Below are 24,678 nucleotides of genomic sequence, written 5' to 3'. Positions count from 1 at the left end.
TCATGGCGATCGGGGGAGGTCCTGGACAACTGGAAAAAAGCTAATGCACTGCCCATCTTTAAAAAAGGGAAGGAGGAGGATCTGGGGAACTACAGGCCAGTCAGCCTCACCTCAGTCCCTGGAAAAGTCATGGAGCAGGTCCTCAAGGAATCAATTTTGAAGCACTTAGAGAAGCCGAAAGTGATCAGGAACAGTCAGCATGAATTCACCAAGGGCAAGTCATGCCTGACTAACCTAATTGCCTTCTATGACGAGATAACTGGCTCTGTGGATGAGGGGAAAGCAGTGGACGTGTTATTCCTTGACTTTAGCAAGGCTTTTGTTATGGTCTCCCACAGTATTCTTGTCAGCAAGTTAAAGTAGTATGGGCTGGATGAATGGACTATAAGGCAGATAGAAAGCTGGCTAGATCGTCGGGTTCAACGGGTAGTGATCAATAGGTCCATGTCTAGTTGGCAGCCAGTATCAAGCGGAGTGCCCCAAGGGTCGGTCCTGGGGCCGGTTTTGTTCAATATCTTCATTAATGATCTGGAGGATGGTGTGAATTGCACCCTCAGCAAGTCTGGTGATGACACTAAACTGGGAGGAGTGGTAGATATCATGGAGGGTAGGGGTAGGATACAGAGGGCCCTAGACAAATTGGAGGATTGGGCCAAAAGAAATCTGATGAGGTTCAACAAGGACACTTGCAGAGTCCTGCACTTAGGATGGAAGAATCCCATGCACCGCTACAGACTAGGGACCGAGCGGCTAGGCAGCAGTTCTGCAGAAAAGGACCTAGGGGTTACAGTGGACAAGAAGCTGGATATGAGTCAACAGTGTGCCCTTGTTGCCAAGAAGGCTGACGGCATTTTGGATTGTATAATTAGGAGCATTGCCAGTAGATTGAGGCACATGATCATTCCCCTCTATTTGGCATTGGTGAGGCCTCATCTGGAGTACTGTATCCAGTTTTGGGCCCCACACTACAAGGAGGATGTGGAAAAATTGGAAAGAGTCCAGCAGAGGGCAACAAAAATTATTAGGGGGCTGGAGCACATGACTTATGAGGAGAGGCTGAGGGGACTGGGATTATTTAGTCTGCAGAAGAGAAGAATGAGGGGGGATTTGATAGCTGCTTTCAACTACCTGAAAGGGGGTTCCATCTACACTGTTCTCAGTGGTAGCAGATGACAGAACAAGGAGTAATGGTCTCAAGTTGCAGTGCGGGAGGTTTAGATTGGATATTAGGAAAAACTTTTTCACTAGGAGGGTGGTGAAGCACTGGGAATGGGTTATCTAGGGAGGCGGTGGAATCTCCTTCCTTTGAGGTTTTTAAGGTCAGGCTTGACAAAGCCCTGGCTGGGCTGATTTACCTGGGGATTGGTCCTGCTTTGAGCAGGGGGTTGGACTCGATGACCTGCTGAGGTCCCTTCCAACCCTGATAGTCTATGATTCTAAGCATAAAAGCCAGAACTGGTTACAAAGAAATAAAAGGTAAAACACAACACCTAACTTTACAAGCTAAAGTGAATTCAAAGCAAAAGTCTCTCTCACCACATGTTCTAGCAATATTACTGGTTGACTTCTTTTCAGACAGGATATCTTCCTCAGTCCAATGATGCTTCCTTTGTCCTTCAAATGTTGTCGATGCCGTGAGTACAGAGGAAGGAAGAGATAACTTGGGGTGTCTGCTCTCCATTTGTGTACTTTTTCCTATTCTTTGAGAATCATCTCCAGCTGGAGTTCAGGAGACAGAAAATCTGTGGGGACGGGAACCTCCCGCTTATTTCTTTGACAAAATATTAATTTCTCGCTCACACCCTTTTTCCTGCCAAAGAATGGCCACTTAACCAGGTGATAATCCATTTGATTTCATTGACACCTGGCTGAGGTGCCAGTTTGCCTTTTGTCTCTGAGGAACTGGTTTGTGACTGCTTCCCCAGATCTGGAATATGTTTTAGTAACATCATATAGTAGAATATTATAACTTTACATACAATGTTGCCACACATATTTTACCAGGATAATAATGATCAGCAAATCATGAATTTTCAGATGATAGTTTACAAGGCATAGTTTATACAAAATGTATCATAGCCTTGAAAAAAGGGTGGACGTAGTGATGCAGACTGTCACAATTATGTACTGAATAATATATAAAGAATTGTATCTATGCATATTTACTTAGTTTCTAGTTCTTAAAAGGAGGTGAAGGGAAAGCAACATCAGCAACCACAGAAAACTGGTGCTGATGAGTGTTTGTAGCAACATAGGTAGCACATATCAATTAGTGATCACCACAAGTGTGCAGGTCACTTAGGATAATTAACTCTCCCTGTATCCCATTTGGAACCATTTTTAGTTTGAATATAATAGTGTTGTGTTATTCGCTGCAGTCTCCCAGACACCCTTTAAAGAACTATAATACCAAAATAATAGAGACAGTTTAGTAGCACTCTGTATTTTTCTGCTCATGCTGTTAGTTGATGCATCACACTTACAAAATTATTCAGATGATAAAAAATAAAATGATATCTTTGCAGAAGGTAGCTGGCAAACCCCTTTATAGTTTTGCACCAGCAGTTCAAATACTAAACAGCCATATCAAAGCAAAAGCTCAAGCAGGAACTTATAGCCATGCTTAGCTAAATGATTAGGCAGAAAGTAGTATATCCTACTTCAGAATTACATAGTAGCTTTAAAAAGCTTCTTTGATGCTTTCATTTGGTGTGTGATTTGCGTTAAACGCATTAAACCTAAAAAAAAGTTGTTAAAGATTGTGACAGCCAAACAAGCCAAACAGATAAAAACACTTCCTGAAACAAGACAAAAAAGTGCTAGTTAAGTTGTACTTTCTAATTCCTGATTTCATCTGAAAGCATCAGAATGTCCTAAGACTTTCACTTTTGCTGAGAATAGTTCTCTCCCCATTCTGTGTCTGCCTCAGTCATATCCTTCTGTAAAATTTTCAAGAGCACCAAAGTGACTTAGGAGCCTACATCCCATTGAGGCACTTAGGCCCTGATCCACAAAGGCAGTGGTTTTCAACCGGTGGTCTGTGGACCCCTGGGGGTCCAAGACTATGTCTAAGATTTCCAAAGGGGTCCACACCTCCATCTGAAATTTTTTAGGGGTCTGCAAATGGAGAAAGGTTGAAAACCACTGATCAAAAGTATTTAGGGATTTAACTCCCATTGATTTCATAGATCTGGGCCTTTGGAGAATACGTTCTATTGAGCTTTAATAACACTTTGGCTCCTAAATGCCTACGTTACTTTTGAAAATGGGACTTTAGGGCTCATTTTACCTGATGTGAATATTGCAATTGCCTGGTCTGGCAGGTTCACATATAACAGGACCCCACACATTTTTAAATCTCATGCAGTTCTAGGACTCCATATTGTCTGTGATCTGCACACAGGTTTCCCAGAGACTTCAATAGGATTTTATCCTAACACCTTGTCTCTGGATGTGAGGGCATGGATATTTACACTTTAATTCAGATTTAATGTCCTGTATCAATCTTAAGCATCCTTAATGCACCCCTCACCATGGTATCTAGGCACCTTGGTCAAAACTCAGAATAGTCAACTCTAAGGACCATCACTGAAAAAGCTTACAAACAAACTAGATGTTTTTGAATAAAGAAAGTATTAAAAGCATTCTTTACTGTCGAGTAAACATTCTGCCTTTTCTTACATTGGGTAAATACCAGCTTGAGGAAAAAGAGGAGTTTGAGGAGAAATATAAGTGACATCTCTAAAAATCAGAAGTATTAATACTAGTACTAACAGGATTATTAGCTATGTCCTTTGAAACTAGCAGGGCATAGCGTAAAACATGGCTGAACTTCCTTTTTCACTATGGAGCTGGTAGCACTGAATATATGTAATTAATTGGTCTGCTTTCCTTTTCCCAACTATCTTTGCCCATTTCATTTGCGTCCCTTTAATGAAAACATCTCACTCTGTGCTTAAAAGGTATGAGATGTGGCAGATAGAAATTGAGCAGGGGAAATTTGGAAGCCTCCGGGAGCAACTTGAGCAGGATGAGGAGGAACTAGAGAGACAGTGCAAAGAGCGGGCAGAACAGAGGATTCAGAAAGAAAAGACTGTAGCCCAGCTGGCAGAACGAAAACAACAGGTTGGAAAAAAGTAAGCACAATAACTGATAATCCGCTTTCCTTTCCCCAACTATCTTAGCCCATTTCATTTGGGTATTGGAAAGGTTTCCTAACTCAAAGGATGCTAGTTATGAAGGCTCTTCATGTAGGTACTCACCACAGAATATTTACACAGGGAAATGCAATTAAAGGGGCAACATAAACCAATGGCAACAGTCCACAATCCTACAGCCCTTGGGTAAGCAGAGGACCCCTTGACTTTAGTGGGAGCTGTTCGTACATCAAGACAGTAGGACTATGCCCACTTGATTTTTATTTGTGTTTTGCAGAAAAGAAACGGAAGCCTGGGAGGCGTATGAGAGAAGACATCAAAAAGTAGTCGAAGATGCACACAGGAATCATGAGAAAGCAGCTCAGTTTCTAAAAAAATCTATGTCAAGGTTCCATTAGCTTTTCCCCTTGCTAGTATCATAACACAATATCTGAAATGTGATACCTGATCCTCAGCCTTTAAGAGGAAACATTTTACAGCTAGATTACATTGTGACATTTAACCCTTGTCTACACTAGAAATTTATGTCAATATAACTACATCGCTTAGGGATGTGGATTTTCCACACCCCAAATGACATAGTTATACTGACCTAACCTCTGGTGTAGACAGCGCTAGGTTGACAAGAGGGACACAGCTATCACCTCTCAAGGAGGTGGACTATCTATGCCGATGGGAGAAGCTCTCCCACTGGTGAAGGTAGCATCTTCACTAAGTGCTACAGTGGCATAACAAGTGTAGACAAGCCCTTAGAAATCTCCAGCCATACCACCTAGTGCTGTGATCCTGCCAGGTCTCACAAGCTAAACAGGGACTTGAATAAGAGGCCTCTGAGGAAAATCCAGGTGACTTGTGAAGTAGTGTGGGTGAATCAGTAGTTGGGATCCTTCCTTTTGAGTCTGTTTTGACAATTTTCAGAGTAGCAGCCGTGTTAGTCGGTATTCGCAAAAAGAAAAGGAGGACTTGTGGCACCTTAGAGACTAACAAATTTATTTGAGCATAAGCTCAATGTAGCTTATGCTCAAATAAATTCGTTAGTCTCTAAGGTGCCACAAGTCCTCCTTTTCTTGTTGTGACAATGTCCCACTATGGTCTTAGGGGGCACTGTATTGCTGGAGGAGTTGAGTTTTGAGTTAGATGCACTATCTTGGACACTTGTAGGCTTGTCATTCCCTTTATACTTTTTAACTGGGGAAAAGCTGAATTCCAAATCAGATGATTACCTATCTAAATTACCTCTGAAGTTTCAAATGGATATGGTAGTTTTCACTGTGTCTACTAAAACTGCTGCACAGTGTTTCTTTGCACTGTTTCTGTTACATCTCTGCATTGTACTTCAGTGGTAAATGAGATGAGCTCACTCTGTGTTGCTTTATGTTTTCGTAAATAACTATTGTTAGTTTCTGGCATAAAAATAAAAACTCTTTACAAAATATTTGTAAATCAACTTTACATGTATATTAGAACCTTATACACTGGAAAGGTAATTGTATATTTTCCCTATTATTCTTTAGTTTTTTCTTTGGCAATATGGACAAGATGCCAGAAATTAAGTCCAGTGAATTCATTACTTGACTGTTCTGAGTCTTACATCTCAAGCAAAATATATTGTATCTATTAGAATGGAATCTAGGATCATGGTAGTTAGAGATGGAAAAGACCAACTGGTTAAAAAATGAACCAAATATATTTAAATTCATGTTAATAGTTATGGGATTTTCTCAGGCTTGATTTAGGAGATACCATGTATAAAAAGGCCCATATTTAGGGGTATATTTGTAGTCTGTAAACAATAGAGCAACTTATGCAAGAATCAGCCTTTGTTTCAGTAAATGTCATTGTATATCTTTGGTTATATAACCAACACCTAAATCTTTACTATATTTTTGTGGCTAGATGTTGATCTCGATATGGAATACACCTACTGGTAGATACTCAAAGTTTAAGAAAATATATTGTTGAACAAACAATCTTTGTGGCCCTTTGAAACTTAAGTGGTTCTAAGTAGAAGAGTCCTCCAACTGTTCTATTTTACTGGACCCGTTATCATATAAACACAGTGTAACCTACAGGAGGAATGTTTGGCAATGTTAACAATTACTGTTTGCCAGGTTAGCCATTTTAATGGTGAATGCTTCACAGCAGGACATGAACCTGAAAGGCTTTATTCTACCAACAGAATTCATCAGAAAGAAGCAAAGGAAGAACTGAAAACTCAGGAGCATATGGAAAAAAGGATGCAAGCTGTGCTGTCTCTGAAAAACAACATAACTTCCAATAGGGTACCTCTACGACTGCTAAGATTAGTAGTGATGCAATTGATTCTCTGGAGTGACAGATTTTAATGCAAACCATTTCAATCATAGAATATCAGGGTTGGAAGGGACCTCAGGAGGTTATCTAGTCCAACCCCCTGCTCAAAGCAGGACCAATCCCCAGTTTTTGCCCCAGATCCCTAAATGGCCCCCTCAAGGGTTGAACTCAGACCCCTAGGTTTAGTAGGCCAATGCTCAAACCATTGAGCTATCCCTCCCCCCAATATTCAGCTTGCCCCTGGTATAACATGACCTAGGAGTCTAGCCACTAAAGGTTACAGAGTCAGACTCACCAGGGCCGGCTCCAGCATTTTTGCTGCCCCAAGCAGCAAAAAAAACACAACTTGCCGCTGAACGGGGAGGCAGAGTGATGGTGCAGCCGCCGAATTGCTGCCAGCGACTGAAAAAGATGGTCCCCGCCGCCAAATTGCTGCCAAGCGCAAAATGCGCTGTGACGGAGCAGCCGCTGAATTCCAGCCACCGCCGAGGGCAGATTGCCACCCCAGAGCCCGACGTCGTCGCCCCTTTACATTTGCTGCCCCAGGCACCTGCTTGGTTCGCTGGTGCCTGGAGCCGGCCCTGAGACTCGCACGTCCAAATTCAAATACCCTCACTCTCATTGAGTAAGTACCTTATTCCAAGAGCAGTTCACTGCCTTCAGTGGCACCACACCTAGACTACAGTATTCCATGAGTAAGGGTGTCAGAATCTGGCCTAGAGGGTGGTTGACTGTATTGCTCTTAATACAGAAATACTTTACAGTATATTAAAATAAAACATTTAACATAACATAACAGTTAAACTAATTTAAACCAACAGGAAAATGAAGAAATTCAGATTTAAGGCTATCATAATCTTACTTGTTTGAATCTATATATTCCAGAGTCTGAAAAGATGGTCTTAACTAGCCACTGATTGTATTATAACCACCAATGCCTGCCACACATTGTTGCATAGAGTAACTTGTTTCAGGGGAGGGCCCTGGAGAAGGAGGTTGGAGATCAACAGACATGGTTCATGCATTTAGTCCTGACCCAGCCACAGCTCTTTGCCAGGAGCAGAAGTAATCTGTGTGAGCTAGGGATGCAATTGACTCAAATATTGCAAATAAAATCAGGTACAATTAAAGGATTTTCAAAAACCAAACAAACCCAAAGGCAAGTTCAACTATTAAAAAGAAGAAAGCAACCTCTTGGTAGAAAAATCCACCATCAATTTGTAAATAGAGAAACGGACTAAAATCAGAGTCCATATTGTGTGAGTAAAATATGTAACTGTTATTTGCATGACTTTGTAGGAAACCCTTCGAACCCTCCAGCTGAGGGACAAAGCAAAGGCTCTTGAGGCAAAAAAGCAAGAGATGAAGATGAGAGGGAATATTCTGGCAGAAGGAGGCGATGTCACCAAGGAGATTTTTCTCCATAAACAACGTGTTGAGTTAGAAAGGCACAAGCAGTAAGCAGTCATTTCTTTGTATACGTTTTACTCCAGGTCGATACTCATACAGGAGTGAATCGTCACCTCACTCCACTTAGAAACTGAAAACATGAAATCTATATTGCTGTTAGCCTTGCTACCCCAGGGAACTGAACTGATTCTTGGAGTCTTGTGTAGCTAGAGACTGTCAATCCAAATCCTCAAATCATATGAACTGGCAAAGCTTTATTGACTCAAAGAAGCTAGGTTGATTTATATCAGTTGAGGATTTGGCTCAACTGTTTTTCCTTATAGTTTAAAAAAGTGTGAAGGAGTCACTGGTTCAAATCCAAACCATGACCCTAACCTGCCACTGCATCTGTGCAGGTATAACTTACCATGCATAAAGAGACCCATTGAAGTCAGTGGAGCTCTGCATGGGAGTCAGCCCACATGGATTGAATTGAAGGATCGGGGCCTTTGTTTGTTAAGACCAAAATTGTTGCCATCTAAGGGTGACTAGTGGCCCACATAAATAGGTATGAAGTTTTGTCCATTCTCTGGCCAGGTGTCCATGTCCTGAAAACCACCCCAAGCAGATGGAAGTGGAACTCTTATTGGTAGATGTACCAGTGAGGCTGTGGATGACTGGCCAGGGAGACTGAATTGAGCTATAGCTCACGAAAGCTTATGCTCAAATAAATTGGTTAGTCTCTAAGGTGCCACAAATACTCCTTTTCTTTTTACTCTGAAACCTTTAGAAGTGAGCCTCTAGGTTAGGATTGAAGCAGATTGAGGAGGCAGTGTGGGGACTAATCACTAATGCACTAGATATCCATAGAAATAGGAGACTTCAGTCTTTGGAGATGTGAACCCGCCACTTTCACTAGCGCTAAATGCATATTATAAAAATTAATGAATAAACATTCTGCAGGAGTTATGGATACTCTGTCCTTAAAAAGACTACCTTATTTTTTTAGGTTTAAACCTTCATCTTTTTCACTATTTCCCCATGTAATTTACATAGCAGTCCCAGTGTGGATCACATGTTCTGCTAGACTTGCTATTGGCTATACATGACAGTATGTTCCTCACAACAGTTCCTTTCTAATTTCAGCTATCACTCTGCTAACCTGCTATTTCTCTGAGTGCCTTTGTTTTGATCTTAGTCCTTTCTTCCCATAACAGAGATGATCTGTGCTCTATCTCCTATCTGAATCTCAACCTGAGCATATGTCCCTGAATTATTTGCAGAATAATTAATTCTTTAACCATTAGAATCTGTAATTTAATTTGTACTGTTCAATTTCAAAAAGATAGCAAAATTCCATATCAAATGTGATTTAGGGCTAATATGATGTTTTGCTATTAAAGTTTCTGTAGACTGCACAGTAAACTCATGAACTAATTGTACAGAAGAAAGATGGTCTTTAGGTAAGGCACAGCACTGGGAGTCAAGAATCCTCTGCCATTTCTGGGACTGCTACTTTCCATGCCTCAGTTTCCCCAAATGTAAACTGGAGGTTATGTCACATAACTGCAAGGATAAATTAACTGCTGATAAAGCAATTTGCAATATATGAGTCAATATATATGTGCAAAAGATTATAATGTCCTGCCTATATTTAGAATAAGCAATCATTTACACACAAATCAGTTGAAAATGTAAACCTCAGAAGCTAATTGAATCTTTACTATAAATAATTTCTGTTTCTGAAAATTATATAGAACCTAAAGGAATATAGATGAAAGGAATAGAAATAGCAATTTTTCCTGTAGATTCTGTTAATTCCCTTCTCAACAGAATGGCCCCACCCACACACTCATTTTGTTAGCTTAGGTTAATCACCGTAGACTGCTAGCTAAAGTCTGTACTTTAAAGAGACATGGCTTCAAAATCAGATAATTTCAGACAGAAGTGTGTTTTCTATTGCTACAAGTAATATTTAAGATTACTATAACTGAAAGAGTATAGAGAAAAAATGTCTTCCAGCTTTTTCAGTTTGTTTACTTTGTGCATTGACTACACTTTGGTTATGCTCAGTTTCAACAATATTTGTGTTGGTCTTTGATACAGCACAGGGAAGACAAAGAACATTTTAAAATATAAGAAAATGTTATTGCAAAAATCACAGAAATTGTCAGAGGGATTTAGGGGCAGGCATAGGATCTCAAATTACTTCTCTATTTTTAAGGTACTTATATGATCTCCACCACCATGGTATCCGAGCACCTCAAACTTTGTACTGTATTTAGCCTCACAACATTGCTGTGAGACAGAGTTGTACTAGAACTACTAAAAGCACTAGAACTGCTAGTATTGAAACTGAGGCATAGAGAGACTGAGGGCTTGTTTACATAGCATGGCAATGCGCATTACAGGGGTGTGATTTCTAAAGCACGCTAACATGTTCTGTACTAATTGTTCCATGTAGATCCTGCTGGTGTACACTAAAAATTACCTACTGTGCTTTAACATAGTATTGTTGGGTACTTTTAGTATGCACCAGCACGATCTACAAGGACCAATTAGTGTGCTTTAAAAAAAATCACACCTCTGTAGTGCGCAATGATATACTGTGTAGACATGCCATAAGTGAATCACTCAAGGTCACACAAAGTCTATGGCAGAGCAGAGATTTGAACCTGCATCTACCAAGTCCCAGGCTAGTGGCCTAGTCACTAGACAGTCCTCCTTTGAGTTCTTTTGTTATAAACTGACTAGATCTCAAGTTTACAATATCCCATTAAAGGATAAAGTCTAAGTGAATCGAGAACATTACAGTTTGAAAATCTTACATCACTTTCAGCCTTGGGGAATGGGCCCTGATATCCTTCCCAAACAAGTCTTTTTAAAAGTCATAATTGAAAATATTTAGTCTGTAGAAATATGTAGAAATCATAAAAAATCCCATATTATCTTGATATACACGGATCATCACTGCACTATAAATTAAGGGCTCAAAAAATGAACCCTTTGGTAGTATTGTTAGTGCACAGCAATGGCTTCTTTCTTACTTTCTTTCTGGTTTCTGTTTGTTTTTTTAATTCTTTAATACAGAGAATTTACAGAACAGCAGAAATCTAGAAAAACTGAGATTGTAGCTCGGATTTTGCAAGAGGAAGCATATGTAGAGAAGCAGAAAAAACATCAAGTTTGGGCAGAAGCACTTAGGAGTCAGGGTAAACTTCAGGATTCCTTACGGTGGAGAATCAAAACATGGCAGTATATTGAGAATGCCTGTGAAGATCCAGCTGCAACAGTACTGCAGGTAAGCAATGCTATTATACCTAAGTACCTTTAGAGAACTGGTCAAATGTTTTAGGGCTGCTGTTATCAGAGTGGCAGGGAAAATAATGTTTGTTCACCGCTGAAAAGGTATAGTTTGAGTTGGTGGTTGTAAAAAAGCATTTGCATTTGCTAGAGCCTGGTGCTGTACAGTACAATATGAGCAGGCAATGGGATAGTTTCCCCATTAGATCTCTCAATAGCCATCAGTCTCAGTCTGCTAGTCCAGTTCTGACACTCTCTTGAGATGGAACACTTCCTTATTTAACTCAGAAGTAAAATGTAGTTGTAGACTTAGTTTCAGATTAGCTTGTCCCAAGTGACAAATACAGCTCTGTTTGGAGCCTCTCCACGCAGCTTTTACATCAGGCAAGTGGGGTAGTTCTTTCAAGACTTGTGATCCTCCTAACCAATGCCTACAAGTATTTTACCTCCATAATATTCCAGGCTTTCGCTGGCTCAGAGAGGAGGAGTGTGGACTTTTGTCCCCAACTTAGATCCTCCCATATGACTTCTTGTCTGGTGTAGCTCTGTTATTTAAAAGAAAGAAAAGAAAGGAAAAATGTATCTGCCAGTGAAAATAGGCACAGTACAACCGTTGTTAAAAACAACACATGAAATTGGGCTGCATCATTTATTAGAGGTTGAAGCAGCTTCCTGGCAGTACACATTAATGAATACCCTTATGCCTGAACATTAGTTTCCAACCTACTAACTCCTGCAATTCACATGATGATGTGATTTCTTGTAACATACGGTTTTCACTGTGCACAATGTCTTCCAGATTAATTAGCATAAAACAGTCCCAGACCTCCATACTTCATAGTCTATTAAAACATTATTAAGTGTCTGTTCTTACGGTATTGCTGCTGGAGTAAAACAATAGTTCCTTGGAATTTTGCTCCTGTCTCATTGTAGAAGTCTTGGCGTACTCCATCAGCTTGTTCCTTAGTTGATGACAAATCTAGTTCTGTGGTGGATTTTTCTGAAAAAGCATTGCAAGATACGATCCATGAAAATGATGATAAAGAGGCGAGTCAGACTCTAGCTGAGCCAGAGTTTACAGGACTTTGGAGTCAAGAATGTAACTTATACAAGGTAAAACTTTTAATTTCTCATCTTATCCCCTGCATTTTTCCCAGTAATTGGCCTTCTCACTGTCTTTAGAAGTTTTCTGACTCTTGCTATCACCATGTGAATGTGCACTCAAAGCCTTGCATGAAGAATTCATTTGAAAGTTTTGTTTTAAAGAAGGTACCTGCACATGTAAATCTTCATAGAACCACTAATGTGTTAAAATACTTATCAGTCAAAGCAGTTGAAGTTTGCCACTATATTCTCATACTGTTTGTTCCCTTATATAGAGAAAATTAACTGGCTTAGTTTTAGTTCCAAGATTTGTGGAGACATATATCACTTCATGTTTGCTGGCTTGTTTGACTTTTAAAACTGAACATGACATTCTGTTGAGCTGGTAATGAAGATCATTTCATGTAGAAAACATTTTTTTTTACTTAGTGCTTGGCATAGAAAGCACATCTTTCAGTATAGCAAAGTAACAACATTTAGGGCTCTGATCAGAAATAAATAATGTACATATGCAAAGTGGAAATTGATGTTTTCATAATGCTGCCAAGCACTTGTACATTTTACCAAGGCACATACCTTCCATAGATCTCTTTTTTAAGTCACATGTGACCTTGAGAGTAGACTTTAGCATCAAAGGGCACCGTCAGTAAAAATGTATTCTCTGTCTATGGAAAAAATAAATTGGAATCAAAGCTGAGATGGCTATAAAGTTAGTTGACTTTGTGGAGCAGTCAGTCACTCTGGAAGTCAGAAAAAGACTCACTTTAAGTGGGGGAGAGGCAGTATTACTGTATACAATAGTCAGAACATAGTGTTGCCCAGGTGCAAAGTACAAAACAAGTGGAAGTTGGGAGGCTGAGTTCCAGCTGAAGGGAAGTAGCAAAGAAAGAAGCCAAACAGGGTTGACAAGATTCCAGTCACAGGCTCCTCTACCAACTATGGCTTTCTTCTCTTACAAAATATCCTTTATGAACACCTCCAATCAGTTATTTATAGCCCCCGAAGTCCTTGCTTGTTGAAGTCAAGAGAGTTGCACGTCAGGGATAAATTTGGCTCACAGTGTTTCAGATGAACTGGTATGTGTAATAAGATCTTAGCACAGCCTTAACCTGGTAAGCTTAATTCAGCTCCAAAGCTGAATCTTAGCACAATAGGTTCACTGGAAAGAAATCCCAATATTTTGCAGTGTTTGTAAATTTCTGTAGATGACTAAATCTTTGCATTTACAATTCCAATTAAATCATTATTTTGTTTAATTGATTGATGGATGTTGGCCTCTCTGTAATGCTTGCCAGTTTGCAAGTAAACAACATGGAGACAACATAGGCCAGTGTAAAAGTGCTGAAGCAGTTTCTCATTCAATGGCAACAGTATGAATTTCTCTCATATTTCCATTAAGCCAGTCCTACGGTTCATACTAAGGGTCAGGTTTTGCTCTTAGGTATATCAGTGTAAAGCTGAAGTAAATCCACTGACTACAATTTACTGTTAACATAAATCCTGTTCCAAGCTTCCCTCTGTTGAGATCATTTTTCCCAAGGTGCTTTGAGAGCCTTGGCTAACAGGCATCATGAAGTGCAAAATATTCCATTTTTGATTCTAATTTCTATGTATACACTGCACTGTCTATCATGTGACCAATTAAACACTATATGTAGTCACCCTGGAAAGCAGTACAGACCCACACCATGAAATGGACATGCTTAACAACAGGAACCATTCTTGAAGTTAATGGAGCCACTCCAGATACATTCTGATGTAGCAGATGGCAGTGTCTGTCCCTCTGTCTCATTGACACAAGTAAGGGTGTTTTGCCTGGTTGAGGGCTGTGTAAGGTCTTCTTGATTTGCCCTTGTATTTTCTGAATGTCTAACCTCTTTGCAGTGGTAAAGAGATTTTCACGTCCAGATGCTGATAACCCAGAATCTCACATTCACTCTTTACATTATGTTAAATCCAGAGAGTGAGAGGCGGGTGTGCAGCTGTCAACATTTTGTTGCATTTTGGCTGGTAGGCAGCTGGGTTTCTGACTCCCTCCTACTCAGAGACTGGATTTATTTATTTATTTTTCACTATATAAAATGTGTTTATAGTGTTGTGACATTACCCAGGGTACAATCTGGATCGATGAACATGTGTCCTCCCAGATCTCCAACCTGGGGTGCCTTTTACACTGCTTGGCTGTGAGAGCTACCACTTGTGGTCTGCTCTCACACACCTTCCAGCATGTAAATTACTCCCAGATATACTGCAAGACTTCTATGGCCAGCCACCCTTGAATTACACTGCAGAGCATCACCAGCAAATTCCCAGACCCGGACTTTCCCCCCGAATTGTGTGTCTTGTACTGCACAGCTTTCTCCTGGACAATAAAAGTTCATATAAAGTCTATCATTTTATTAATAGAAATTGATATGCACAAATCCTGTTATCCCAAATGGAGGTTCCCAAACACTTCAATCCAAACATACTGCTCTAGATAAAACAGTAAAACCAAGTTTATTAATTACAAAAAGACAGATTTTAAGTGATTACAAGTAATGAAGCATAAAAGTCATAATGGTTACAAGTAAATAAAGAGTAAAATGCAACTATAACTAACTTAACAAGCTAAGTGATTTCAAAGCAAAGGCTTCTCTCACCATATGTTCTAACAGTCTTACTGTCTGAATTCTTTCAGTCAGGATCCCTCCCGCACTCCAAAGCTGTTTCCTTTGTTCTTCAAGTGTTCTGGAAACCCTGGGTAGAGAGAAGGGAGGAATACTTTGGGGCGCCTTCTATCTCTTCTTACAGTCCTTTCTCTTCTTCGAGAATCATCTGCAGTTGAGGTTCAGGAGACAAAAGTCTGTGTTGACAGGAACCTCCAGCTGTTTCTTTTGTCAAGATGTAGATTTTTGACCACTTCCTCTTTCCTGCCAAAGAATGGCCACTTAACCAGGTGGTAGTCCATTTGATTTTGTTGACTCTTGGCTGAGGCGTTGGCGAACCTTTTGTCTCTAATTGCATCATTTTTGACTATTTTCCACTTGCTTAAACTGCAGGCTATAGTTTGGTAACCAGCAACAAACTGCCATTTGGGCTGTTAGCTCAGTTTGGAATTGAAACAAGGGTGGAGAGGATCAGAAACGGTACATAAAATTCCTCCTCAGTTGATTGTCCCATAATGATTATCATTATGTGGATGGAACTTCTGGAAGAATGCTAGTAATCAGAAAGAGAGCTTAAAATGAGAGGGATGAATGCCTAAATATCTAGTTCAACACTTCCTATCTGTTCAGTTCACTGCCACTTTACCTCTTATACAGACGACAGTTTTCAGTACTTGTATTCAGCTATTCCTCTCCTTGACTCTTTAAATGTAAAAAGAGAAAAACCTAAATTATCTAGAGTAGTTGAGAAATGGCCCAAACCACACACTTCCTTGTTGTAACTATATTGGAATTACACACATGTTCAAAACTGTGCAGGCACATTTTCTTCATGCTTTTGAAAAATTGGACCTATAGTCTTTTTCTTTTAAATGATAGCTTCTTTAGCTTTTCCTAAAAGGGCCAAATTCTACTTTCTGATAAGTTTATCCATCGCTGTGGAAACACCATGCAAGCATCTGAGAGCAGATTTGGCAAATATGCTTTGTTAACCTACAGTATCATTTTCTCTTCTTACTTTCTAGTCTAGAGAATACGTTGAGCCTGATTTTCAAGAGGCCTCAGATTAGCCTTTAATTTTGAATGCATAACCATTTGTCTGTCTACATGCTGCATTTGCACATACAAATCAACCGATTATATACCCAGCTATCCAATCAGTGCTGCTAATTAAAATATGAAAACTATGTTTTCTGGAACGGATTTAAGGCACAAATTTGTAAGGTCAAAATTTGGGTTCTGTTCTGAAAATTTGATGGAATACAAGAGTGTACAAAAAAATCTCTGAACTATGGTTTCTTATCAATAAATTACCATTTTTATTGGCTTCAATTATTAGATGCCAAAAGATGAAACAGATCCAAAGCCACTAGGTGCAAGTAAACTGGAAAGAAAGATTTTCACTGAAAACTTGGAGAAACTTCAAAGTGGAATTATTCGCAAACAAGTTGTGTCCGGTCGTGAATTTAAGGGGTGTCCTTTTTATAGCAAACCAAGTCTTATTCACTTCAAGGTTGGTGCATATTTTGCATTGTGGCTTTGTGTATTTACTGTATGTACAAACCAGTGTCTCAGTCAAAAGCACATTGCAATCAAAGGCAAGACTCCCATCGACTTAAATGGGCTTTCAGACTTTTAGGAATTAAGTCAGAAAGCTCAGCACATAATCTGAACCTGCCTGAGGAGATAAAATTATATGTGGTTCTTGTTAGGCTATGTTCCATGCTAATCAATTAAAAGTAAATTACTTAACGTAATAACTGTTTCAAGAGTATGTGGTATAAATACAATATTAATGTAATAAAAAGCTGCTTAAAGAAAGTCTTGTATCCCACTGTCAAATATAATTTAATTATTAACAGGAACAAAAGCTTTCTAGTATTCAACACAATGTCACATTCTCCTCCCCTTTCCCCCCTCTCCCACCATGCGCTGTCACCTCTTACAGAGCCAATTTCCAGGCCATTGTGAAATGTTCCCCAAATAGGCACACTTTAATGACTATTTTGTAGCATCAAATATGAACTCAACTTTTCGGCCAGCCACATCCGTATTCATGGTCAGTGCGCCAAAGTTTATTCCTTCAAGGCACATGGGTAAGCTATGTGGTGGGTACATAACTGATGAACAGATATATAGCCCATACTTCCCAACCTGTATGCCCTGCTCTGGAATACCTCCTAGTATGGAGGACTGGGCTCTCCGTGGGTGTAGAGTGATGGCAGAATTGGGGTGGAAATATCCTACCTCATGCAGCCTTTCTGCTGTGGCTTTTCATATACATGGGAGGAAATACATAGTAGGACAGGGCTGGTTCTAGTCCTAGCTCTTCTTCATACTTTCTGTGTGATCTTTGGCAAATTACTTCAGTTCCTTAATGCTACAGTTTCTTTATCTGCAAAAGGAAGATAATACTTCTCCACAGATACCATATATGCAGGATTCTTGCTTCAGGGTGTTAACTCCTTAGCAAACTTCTCTAGCTCTTCGGTATTTTTATGCTTGAGGGCAGGTGGAACATGTGCCAAGCCCCCTATTAGCCCCTGCTATTATAGCTCTTTAATTTTACCAGTTCATTACAATGCTTCCCTTCTCAGTTTTTTGAGAACTAAATATGTTTTACTTAAAGATTTTGATATCCCTTATGAAGCTTTGAACTGGTGGCTTCTCAGCAGTGAATTTCAGAAATCATTTGGCTATATTGGACAGTACCATTTCCTCATTTAAAAACATGCCCAAAGAAAACAGTGAACATGGTAGAAAAGTAAAGTGGCTGTATCCAAGCGGACACACAACTCTCTTAAAGTGTCAAACTGAAGTCATGGTTCTGGCACAATGCGAGAAGTCTTTGTAAATCTTAAAGTGCATTATCAACAAGACTGAAAGCACTGCCTTTATGTGCCCTGTCCTTTGGCAAACACTCCAGTGATCATTTCATATTTCTTTTCATATGGAAGTAAACAAAGGATGACAGCCTCATAAACAGATGAGGGCCAGAGGAAGAAATCTTTTTACCTTTTCCTGTTGTGGCTGGAGTTTCATACACAATTTTAGTAATAAATTATTAGCTCATTCCAAAAATATGGTTGGCGTGAAGTTCCTATTACTTCAGTAAGGTTCACATGGCCCAATTTTCACTCAGTAGCTTCTACTGGTGAGTATGGAGCACATTTGAAAATCCGGTCACTCCACATGCCTAAAGGCTGCTGAGCTTTTTTGAAAATCTTATTCTAATTGTGGGTGCTGAGCACTTTTAAAAATCTGACCATTAGATTACATGTGAGATTTAAAAGTATCCCCATGTTTAAAAAGACCAGCAGATCAGCTGTTAACTCTTTTGTAGTTTCCCCTATTCCATTGTTACTTCTCTTTTTACTTGCAGAATAATTTTTATTTCCTTTACTGTGACTGCAGGCACACTAACTGACTGGGAGCCCCCTTCTTAAGAGTCCCAGATGAATCAGTGAATTACTACTATGCTACCTGCACCTTTTAGTAGGATGATGTATAATAGATGGTATTCATATTTGTAAACAATTTGCAAATTAGTGTTAATCTACTGTTGGGTAATTATTTAGTTTTCCTTGTTAATAATATGTAATTAATTGATGATAGTGTGCCTATAAAATACAATTCTAAAAGGCAGTGAATAATACCTAACACTTGCATAGCATTTATAATTTTCACAATTCCATTTGAAGTTAGTGGGAACTGCAGCTACACAATCCCACCTTTAGAAGCGGGACCCTTAGGCCTGGGGAAGGATATGCACTGGGGAAATTTCCTCTAAATCCTAACCAGTTTTTAAAAACTAGCTGGAGCCATAGTGTAGACCATAGTTTAATGACTGATTTCAAAACTGCTTCAGAGTTTCTGGTTCTCAGTCTTGTGCTCAGAGCACTAGACCCTGAATCAAACTTTAATGTAATAATATTCTTATATGCATTCACTGCAGGCAACAAAAAAATGGCTTGGAAACATCAAGTTGTGCACACAGCTGGCTAACACTACCACATGATCCTATTACTAGTTCCCACCTCCTCCTTGCTGTTTGTTGTTCAGTTGTGTCTCTTATCTTAAATTGGATTGTTTGGGGCAGGAAAGCTTCCTAAATGTGTTTGTACAGCACTTAGCATAAAGGGCCATGATCCTGATGGGGACCTTCAGATGCTACTGCAGTACATGTTGTAAAAAAAAAAATCATTATCACATGTGAAAATGCTACCAGCTCCATGGAGGTGTGATTGAATCTGTGTGCTATTTCTAGGATTTTGATGTAGGTAAAACCTACAAAAAGAAGATAATTTTGATAAATGCATCCTACAGTGTTAACTTCTGCAAGCTGGTGGGAGTCAGTGAGCATCTCAAGGATTTCATCAATATTCAGTAAGTAAACAGGCTCAAAATCTGAGAGGATGACTTATTGCAGCCTTAACATCAAAACAATCGGCTAAAGTTACAATCAGGAAGCTATTGTATTTATTGCATTTATATTTTATTCTCAGTAGAGTCAGTTCTGTTAAATAGAGCTGTAAAAAATTACCTTCCAAAACAAATCTCATCTCCCTTTGCTATTTCTTCTTCCTTTTCCCATCTCTCATTTATGTCATGTACAGTATGAAACCATAGCATCAAGATCATTAGATCCCTTATGTGAACCCTCCACCCTGCTTTAAAAATGTGCTAATGGGATTTTATTTACTACCATCCACTCCAAAACGGAAATTGCAGCAGATATAACGTCTCTGCTGAGACTTGGGGGGGAAAATGGGTGGCTAAAATTAGGAATCTAAATCCAAATGTAAGCACTTAAACATGAGGCCTGGTTTGCAATAGTTCTCAGTACCATTCATTTCGGTGCCTGGACACAGAATTAGGAGCCTCACTTCAGGCATCTATTTTTTTAAATCTTGGCCTGTGCTCTTTGGCAAGATGACCTGTCAGTTGTTGACTGTTTTTACAGAAATGTGTTGAATAAAATCACTGTACCCAACATGTTCAAAATATCAGGACCCCACTCACAGTGGTACCTTTGGTCATTTGTTCCAATCCTGCAGAGGCCTCATGCATCCTAGTTTATGAAATGAGGCTCAAAGGTTGGCCATAAGTAATACCCTTAAATCATGGAATTCTATACTGCATACTCTCCCCACCTTTCCAAAGCCTGCAGAAACCTCACGGTGCAACTAACATGTAAGTATAGCACTGTGGGATTTCAGAGGGAGCGATCACATAAGAGGGAGTATGAATGAATGAGTTGCTGCTCTATTCACCACACTCCCTCTCCAAACCCAGTGACTCTCTGGCCAGTAAATACACCTCTACCCCGATATAACGCTGTCCTCGGGAGCCAAAAAATCTTACTTCGTTATAGGTGAAACCGTGTTATATCGAACTTGCTTTGATCCACCAGAGCGTGGAGCCCCGCCCCACTGGAGCGCTGTTTTACTGCATTATATCCGAATTTGTGTTATATCAGGTCACATTATTTTGGGGTAGAGGTGTACCACAGAACTTAGGGCTCCATCCTGCAAAGTATTAACCTGTGAGCTTAACTTTGAAGTTAACTGGCTGCTGGCATGTGCCTAAGTGTTTTGCTGGTACAGGGCCAGGATACTCCGTACAGTAACTCCTCACTTAACATTGTAGTTTTGTTCCTGAAAAATTGACTTTAAGCAAAACAATGTTAAGTGAATCCAATTTCCCCGTAAGAATGAATGTAAAATGCAGGGGGCGGTGGGGGTTAGGTTCCAGGGAAATTTTTTTTTGCCAGACAAAAGACTATATATATATATATATATATATACACATACATACATACACACACAGTATAAGTTTTAAACAAATAATTTAATACTGTACACAGCAATGATGATTGTGAACCTTGGTTGAGGTGGTGAAGTCAGAGAGTGGGATAGAATCATAGAATATCAGGGTTGGAAGGGACCCCAGAAGGTCATCTAGTCCAACCCCCTGCTCCAAGCAGGACCAATTCCCAGTTAAATCATCCCAGCCAAGGCTTTGTCAAGCCTGACCTTAAAAACCTCTAAGGAAGGAGATTCTACCACCTCCCTAGGTAACGCATTCCAGTGTTTCACCACCCTCTTAGTGAAAAAGTTTTTCCTAATATCCAATCTAAACCTCCCCCACTGCAACTTGAGACCATTACTCCTCGTTCTGTCATCTGCTACCATTGAGAACAGTCTAGAGCCATCCTCTTTGGAACCCCCTTTCAGGTAGTTGAAAGCAGCTATCAAATCCCCCCTCATTCTTCTCTTCTGCAGGCTAAACAATCCCAGCTCCCTCAGCCTCTCCTCATAACTCATGTGTTCCAGTCCCCTAATCATTTTTGTTGCCCTTCGCTGGACTCTCTCCAATTTATCCACATCCTTCTTGAAGTGTGGGGCCCAAAACTGGACACAGTACTCCAGATGAGGCCTCACCAATGTCGAATAGAGGGGAATGATCACGTCCCTCGATCTGCTCGCTATGCCCCTACTTATACATCCCAAAATGCCATTGGCCTTCTTGGCAACAAGGGCACACTGCTGACTCATATCCAGCTTCTCGTCCACTGTCACCCCTAGGTCCTTTTCCGCAGAACTGCTGCCTAGCCATTCGGTCCCTAGTCTGTAGCTGTGCATTGGGTTCTTCCGTCCTAAGTGCAGGACCCTGCACTTATCCTTATTGAACCTCATCAGATTTCTTTTGGCCCAATCCTCCAATTTGTCTAGGTCTTTCTGTATCCTATCCCTCCCCTCCAGCGTATCTACCACTCCTCCCAGTTTAGTATCATCCGCAAATGTGCTGAGAGTGCAATCCACACCATCCTCCAGATCATTTATGAAGATATTGAACAAAACTGGCCCCAGGACCGACCCTTGGGGTACTCCACTTGATACCGGCTGCCAACTAGATATGGAGCCATTGATCACTACCCGTTGAGCCCGACAATCTAGCCAGCTTTCTACCCTGGGATATTTCCCAGGGATTGCCTTAGTGCTAAATGATAAACTAGCAATTGGCTGAGCCCTCAAGGGGTTAACTCGTTGTTAATATAGCCTCACACTCTACAAGGCAGCAGGAATGGAGGGAGGGGAGACAGCGACAGGCACCCAGTGTGTGAGAGGGAGATGCGCATTTCCCCTTTAAGTAGGCTGACCCACTCTTAAGTTCACTGCCTTGTTAAGTTAATCAGCAAACTGAGACCACAGCTGCTGCCAGGAAGCCCTCTCCATCCTAAGCCCTCTTGTGTGTCCCCCTGCTCTATGGAGATGGGGTAAGTGGGGTCCGGGAGCAGGGGGGGACACCCTGACATTAGCCCCCCTTATCTCCTCCCCCAGCAAGCAGGAGGCTCGGGGAGCAGCTCCAAGGCAGAGGGTAGGAGCAGTGGCTTCTGCACGGGGAACTTAGGGGAGTGGGGAGCTGCCAGTCCACCCTGGTTCCAAGCCCCCACCAGCTAGCTGCACCGGGCTGCTCTTCCCGTAAGCAGTGGACAAAGCAGGCGGCTGCCGACATTATAAGGGAGCATTGCACAACTTTAAACGAGCATGTTCCCTAATTGATCAGCAATGTAATAACGAAACAACATTAACCAGGATGACTTTAAGTGAGGAGTTACTGTATCTTGCACCTGCATGTATTAATTTCCATTTGGCACACTGGGAACCCCACTAGAAGTGTTACAAAGTACTGGCTCCGCAAAGCGACTGATAGCCACTGAGCCACAAAGACATTGCAGAGGGATTTCAACCCTGCCTTGGTCCCCTGAGAGTACTGAGGTTTAGGCATTCCCCATGATCATAACACCACATGTGCTTGGGAGCACACAGACCCTCCCCTACCAAAGGGAAATGGTATGGATTTTAAGTATCGGGGGGAGCCACGTTAGTCTGTATCCACAAAAACAACAGGAAGTCCGGTGGCACCTCAAAGACTAATGGATTTATTTGGGCATAAGCTTTTGTGGGTAAAAACCCACTTCTTCAGATGCATCAAATTTTTACCCACGAAAGCTTATGCCCAAATAAATCCATTAGTCTTAAGTTGCCACCGGACTCCTTGTTGGTATGGATTTTAAACAGCCATTAAGGTGCAGAAATTGTAAAGTACTCTTTTGCATAGAAGGAGATGCCATGTGCATTTATGTGCACGCATACATAAGAAGCGAGAACATTTCCTGATTCTGCCTCTTCTTTCTATTCCCAGACTTTTTAGCTAGGGTGCATATCATAGAAATAGCTTTTAACTGTAACAGAAGTGTATCTGGGATAGAAATGGGAAGGCTTGAAAATTCCCATAGTCCTAATTAATATTTCAGTCAAGCTTTTGCTGGGCACAAGCTGCCTATAGTGATTCTCCTGTTAATATATTGTGAAAGCATATAAAATAATTCAATCTGAACATAATATATAGTATGTTTCAAGCTTTCCCTAAGCAAAACACTTAAAAATGCAATTCTTGTTGCCTTTAAATACAGTGCAACTTTGAAGAGATCCATCCTATTGATTGACGTTTGTGTATTTTGCCTTCTTGGAAATAACTTGCTTTGGAGTAAAATAAAATGTGACTAGAAAAATTATCAGGTACATAAGAATGGCCATACTGGGTCAGACCAAAGGTCCATCTAGTCCAGTATCCTGTCTTCCAACAGCGGCCAATGCCAGCTGCCCCAGAGGGAATGAACAGAACAGGTAATCATCAAGTGATCCATCCCCTGTTGTCCATTCCCAGCTTCTGGCAAACAGAGGCTAGGGACACCATCCCTGCCCATCCTGGCTAATAGCCATTGATGGACCTATCCTCCATGAATTTATCGTGTTCTTTTTTGAACCTTGTTATAGTCTAGGCCTTCACAACATCCTCTGGAAAGGAGTTCCACAGGTTGACTGTGTGTTGTGTGAAAAAATACTTCCTTTGTTTGTTTTAAACCTGCTGCCTATTAATTTATTTTGGTGACCCCTAGTTCTTGTGTTAAGGAAGTGTTATTTATTCCTTCTCATATTTACCTTCCCCACACCAGTCATGATTTTATAGACCTCTGTCATATCCCCCCTTTAGTCATCTCTTTTTCAAGCTGAAAAGTCCCAGCCTTATTCATCTCTCCTCATATGGCAGCCGTTCCATACCCCTAATCATTTTTGTTGACCTTTTTTGAACCTTTTCCAATTTCAGTATATCTTTTTTGAGATGGGGCGACCACATCTGCACACAGTATTCAAATTGTGGGTGTACCATGGATTTATATAGAGGCAATATGATATTTTCTGTCTTATCTATCCCTTTTATAGCTCTTTGGAGTCCGCCTGGGACTTAACTATCTTGAGTAGTTTTGTATCATCTACAAATGTTGCCACCTCACTGTTTACCCCTTTTTCTAAATAAGTTAAATAGGACTGGGCCCAGTACAGACCCCTGGGGGACACCACTATTTACCTCTTTCCATTCTGAAAACTGACCGTTTATTCCTATCCTTCATTTCCTAATTCCTACCCTTTGTTTCTGGTAATTACATGAAGGTCTTTAGACAAGATAGAATTTAATTTCACATAGTTCCTTCCATATTCTAGGTATTTGAAAATGCCTGCCTTAACTGATTTCTTTTTAAAGACACCTAAGGGAGTTAGATGCCCACTTTCCACTCACACATTGGTGATAAGATGATTTGTTATAATTAACTGCACAGAAAAGCACTGGAGTTTATAGACATGGACCAGAATTTTCAGAAGGGCTCAGCAGCCACAACTGAGACCAGATTTTAAGAT

General features: G+C 40.4%; 1 protein-coding gene across 11 annotated transcripts in view; it reads left to right on the top strand.

Annotated features, from left to right (window-relative positions):
• The window catches only part of CFAP74 (cilia and flagella associated protein 74), a 117,698-nt gene that overhangs the window by 26,906 nt on the left and 66,114 nt on the right, over positions 1-24,678 (top strand). For all 11 annotated transcript variants that reach the window (XR_012155532.1, XR_012155530.1, XR_012155531.1 and 8 more), the window contains 8 exons: positions 3,963-4,136; positions 4,435-4,545; positions 6,337-6,439; positions 7,770-7,927; positions 10,950-11,160; positions 12,096-12,275; positions 16,254-16,427; positions 19,182-19,300. Coding sequence is in view for 8 of the 11 variants with exons in the window: in XM_073316515.1 (XP_073172616.1) it covers positions 3,963-4,136; positions 4,435-4,545; positions 6,337-6,439; positions 7,770-7,927; positions 10,950-11,160; positions 12,096-12,275; positions 16,254-16,427; positions 19,182-19,300 (1,230 nt within the window). In the remaining 3 variants the exon portion in view is untranslated. The remainder of the gene's footprint in view (positions 1-3,962; positions 4,137-4,434; positions 4,546-6,336; positions 6,440-7,769; positions 7,928-10,949; positions 11,161-12,095; positions 12,276-16,253; positions 16,428-19,181; positions 19,301-24,678) is intronic.

The sequence above is a fragment of the Lepidochelys kempii genome, chromosome 18 (assembly GCF_965140265.1).
Source record: "Lepidochelys kempii isolate rLepKem1 chromosome 18, rLepKem1.hap2, whole genome shotgun sequence".
Lineage (NCBI taxonomy): Eukaryota > Metazoa > Chordata > Testudines > Cheloniidae > Lepidochelys > Lepidochelys kempii.
The sequence above is the reverse complement of the archived record's forward strand: the minus strand, read 5'-3'. Positions and strand labels throughout refer to the sequence as shown.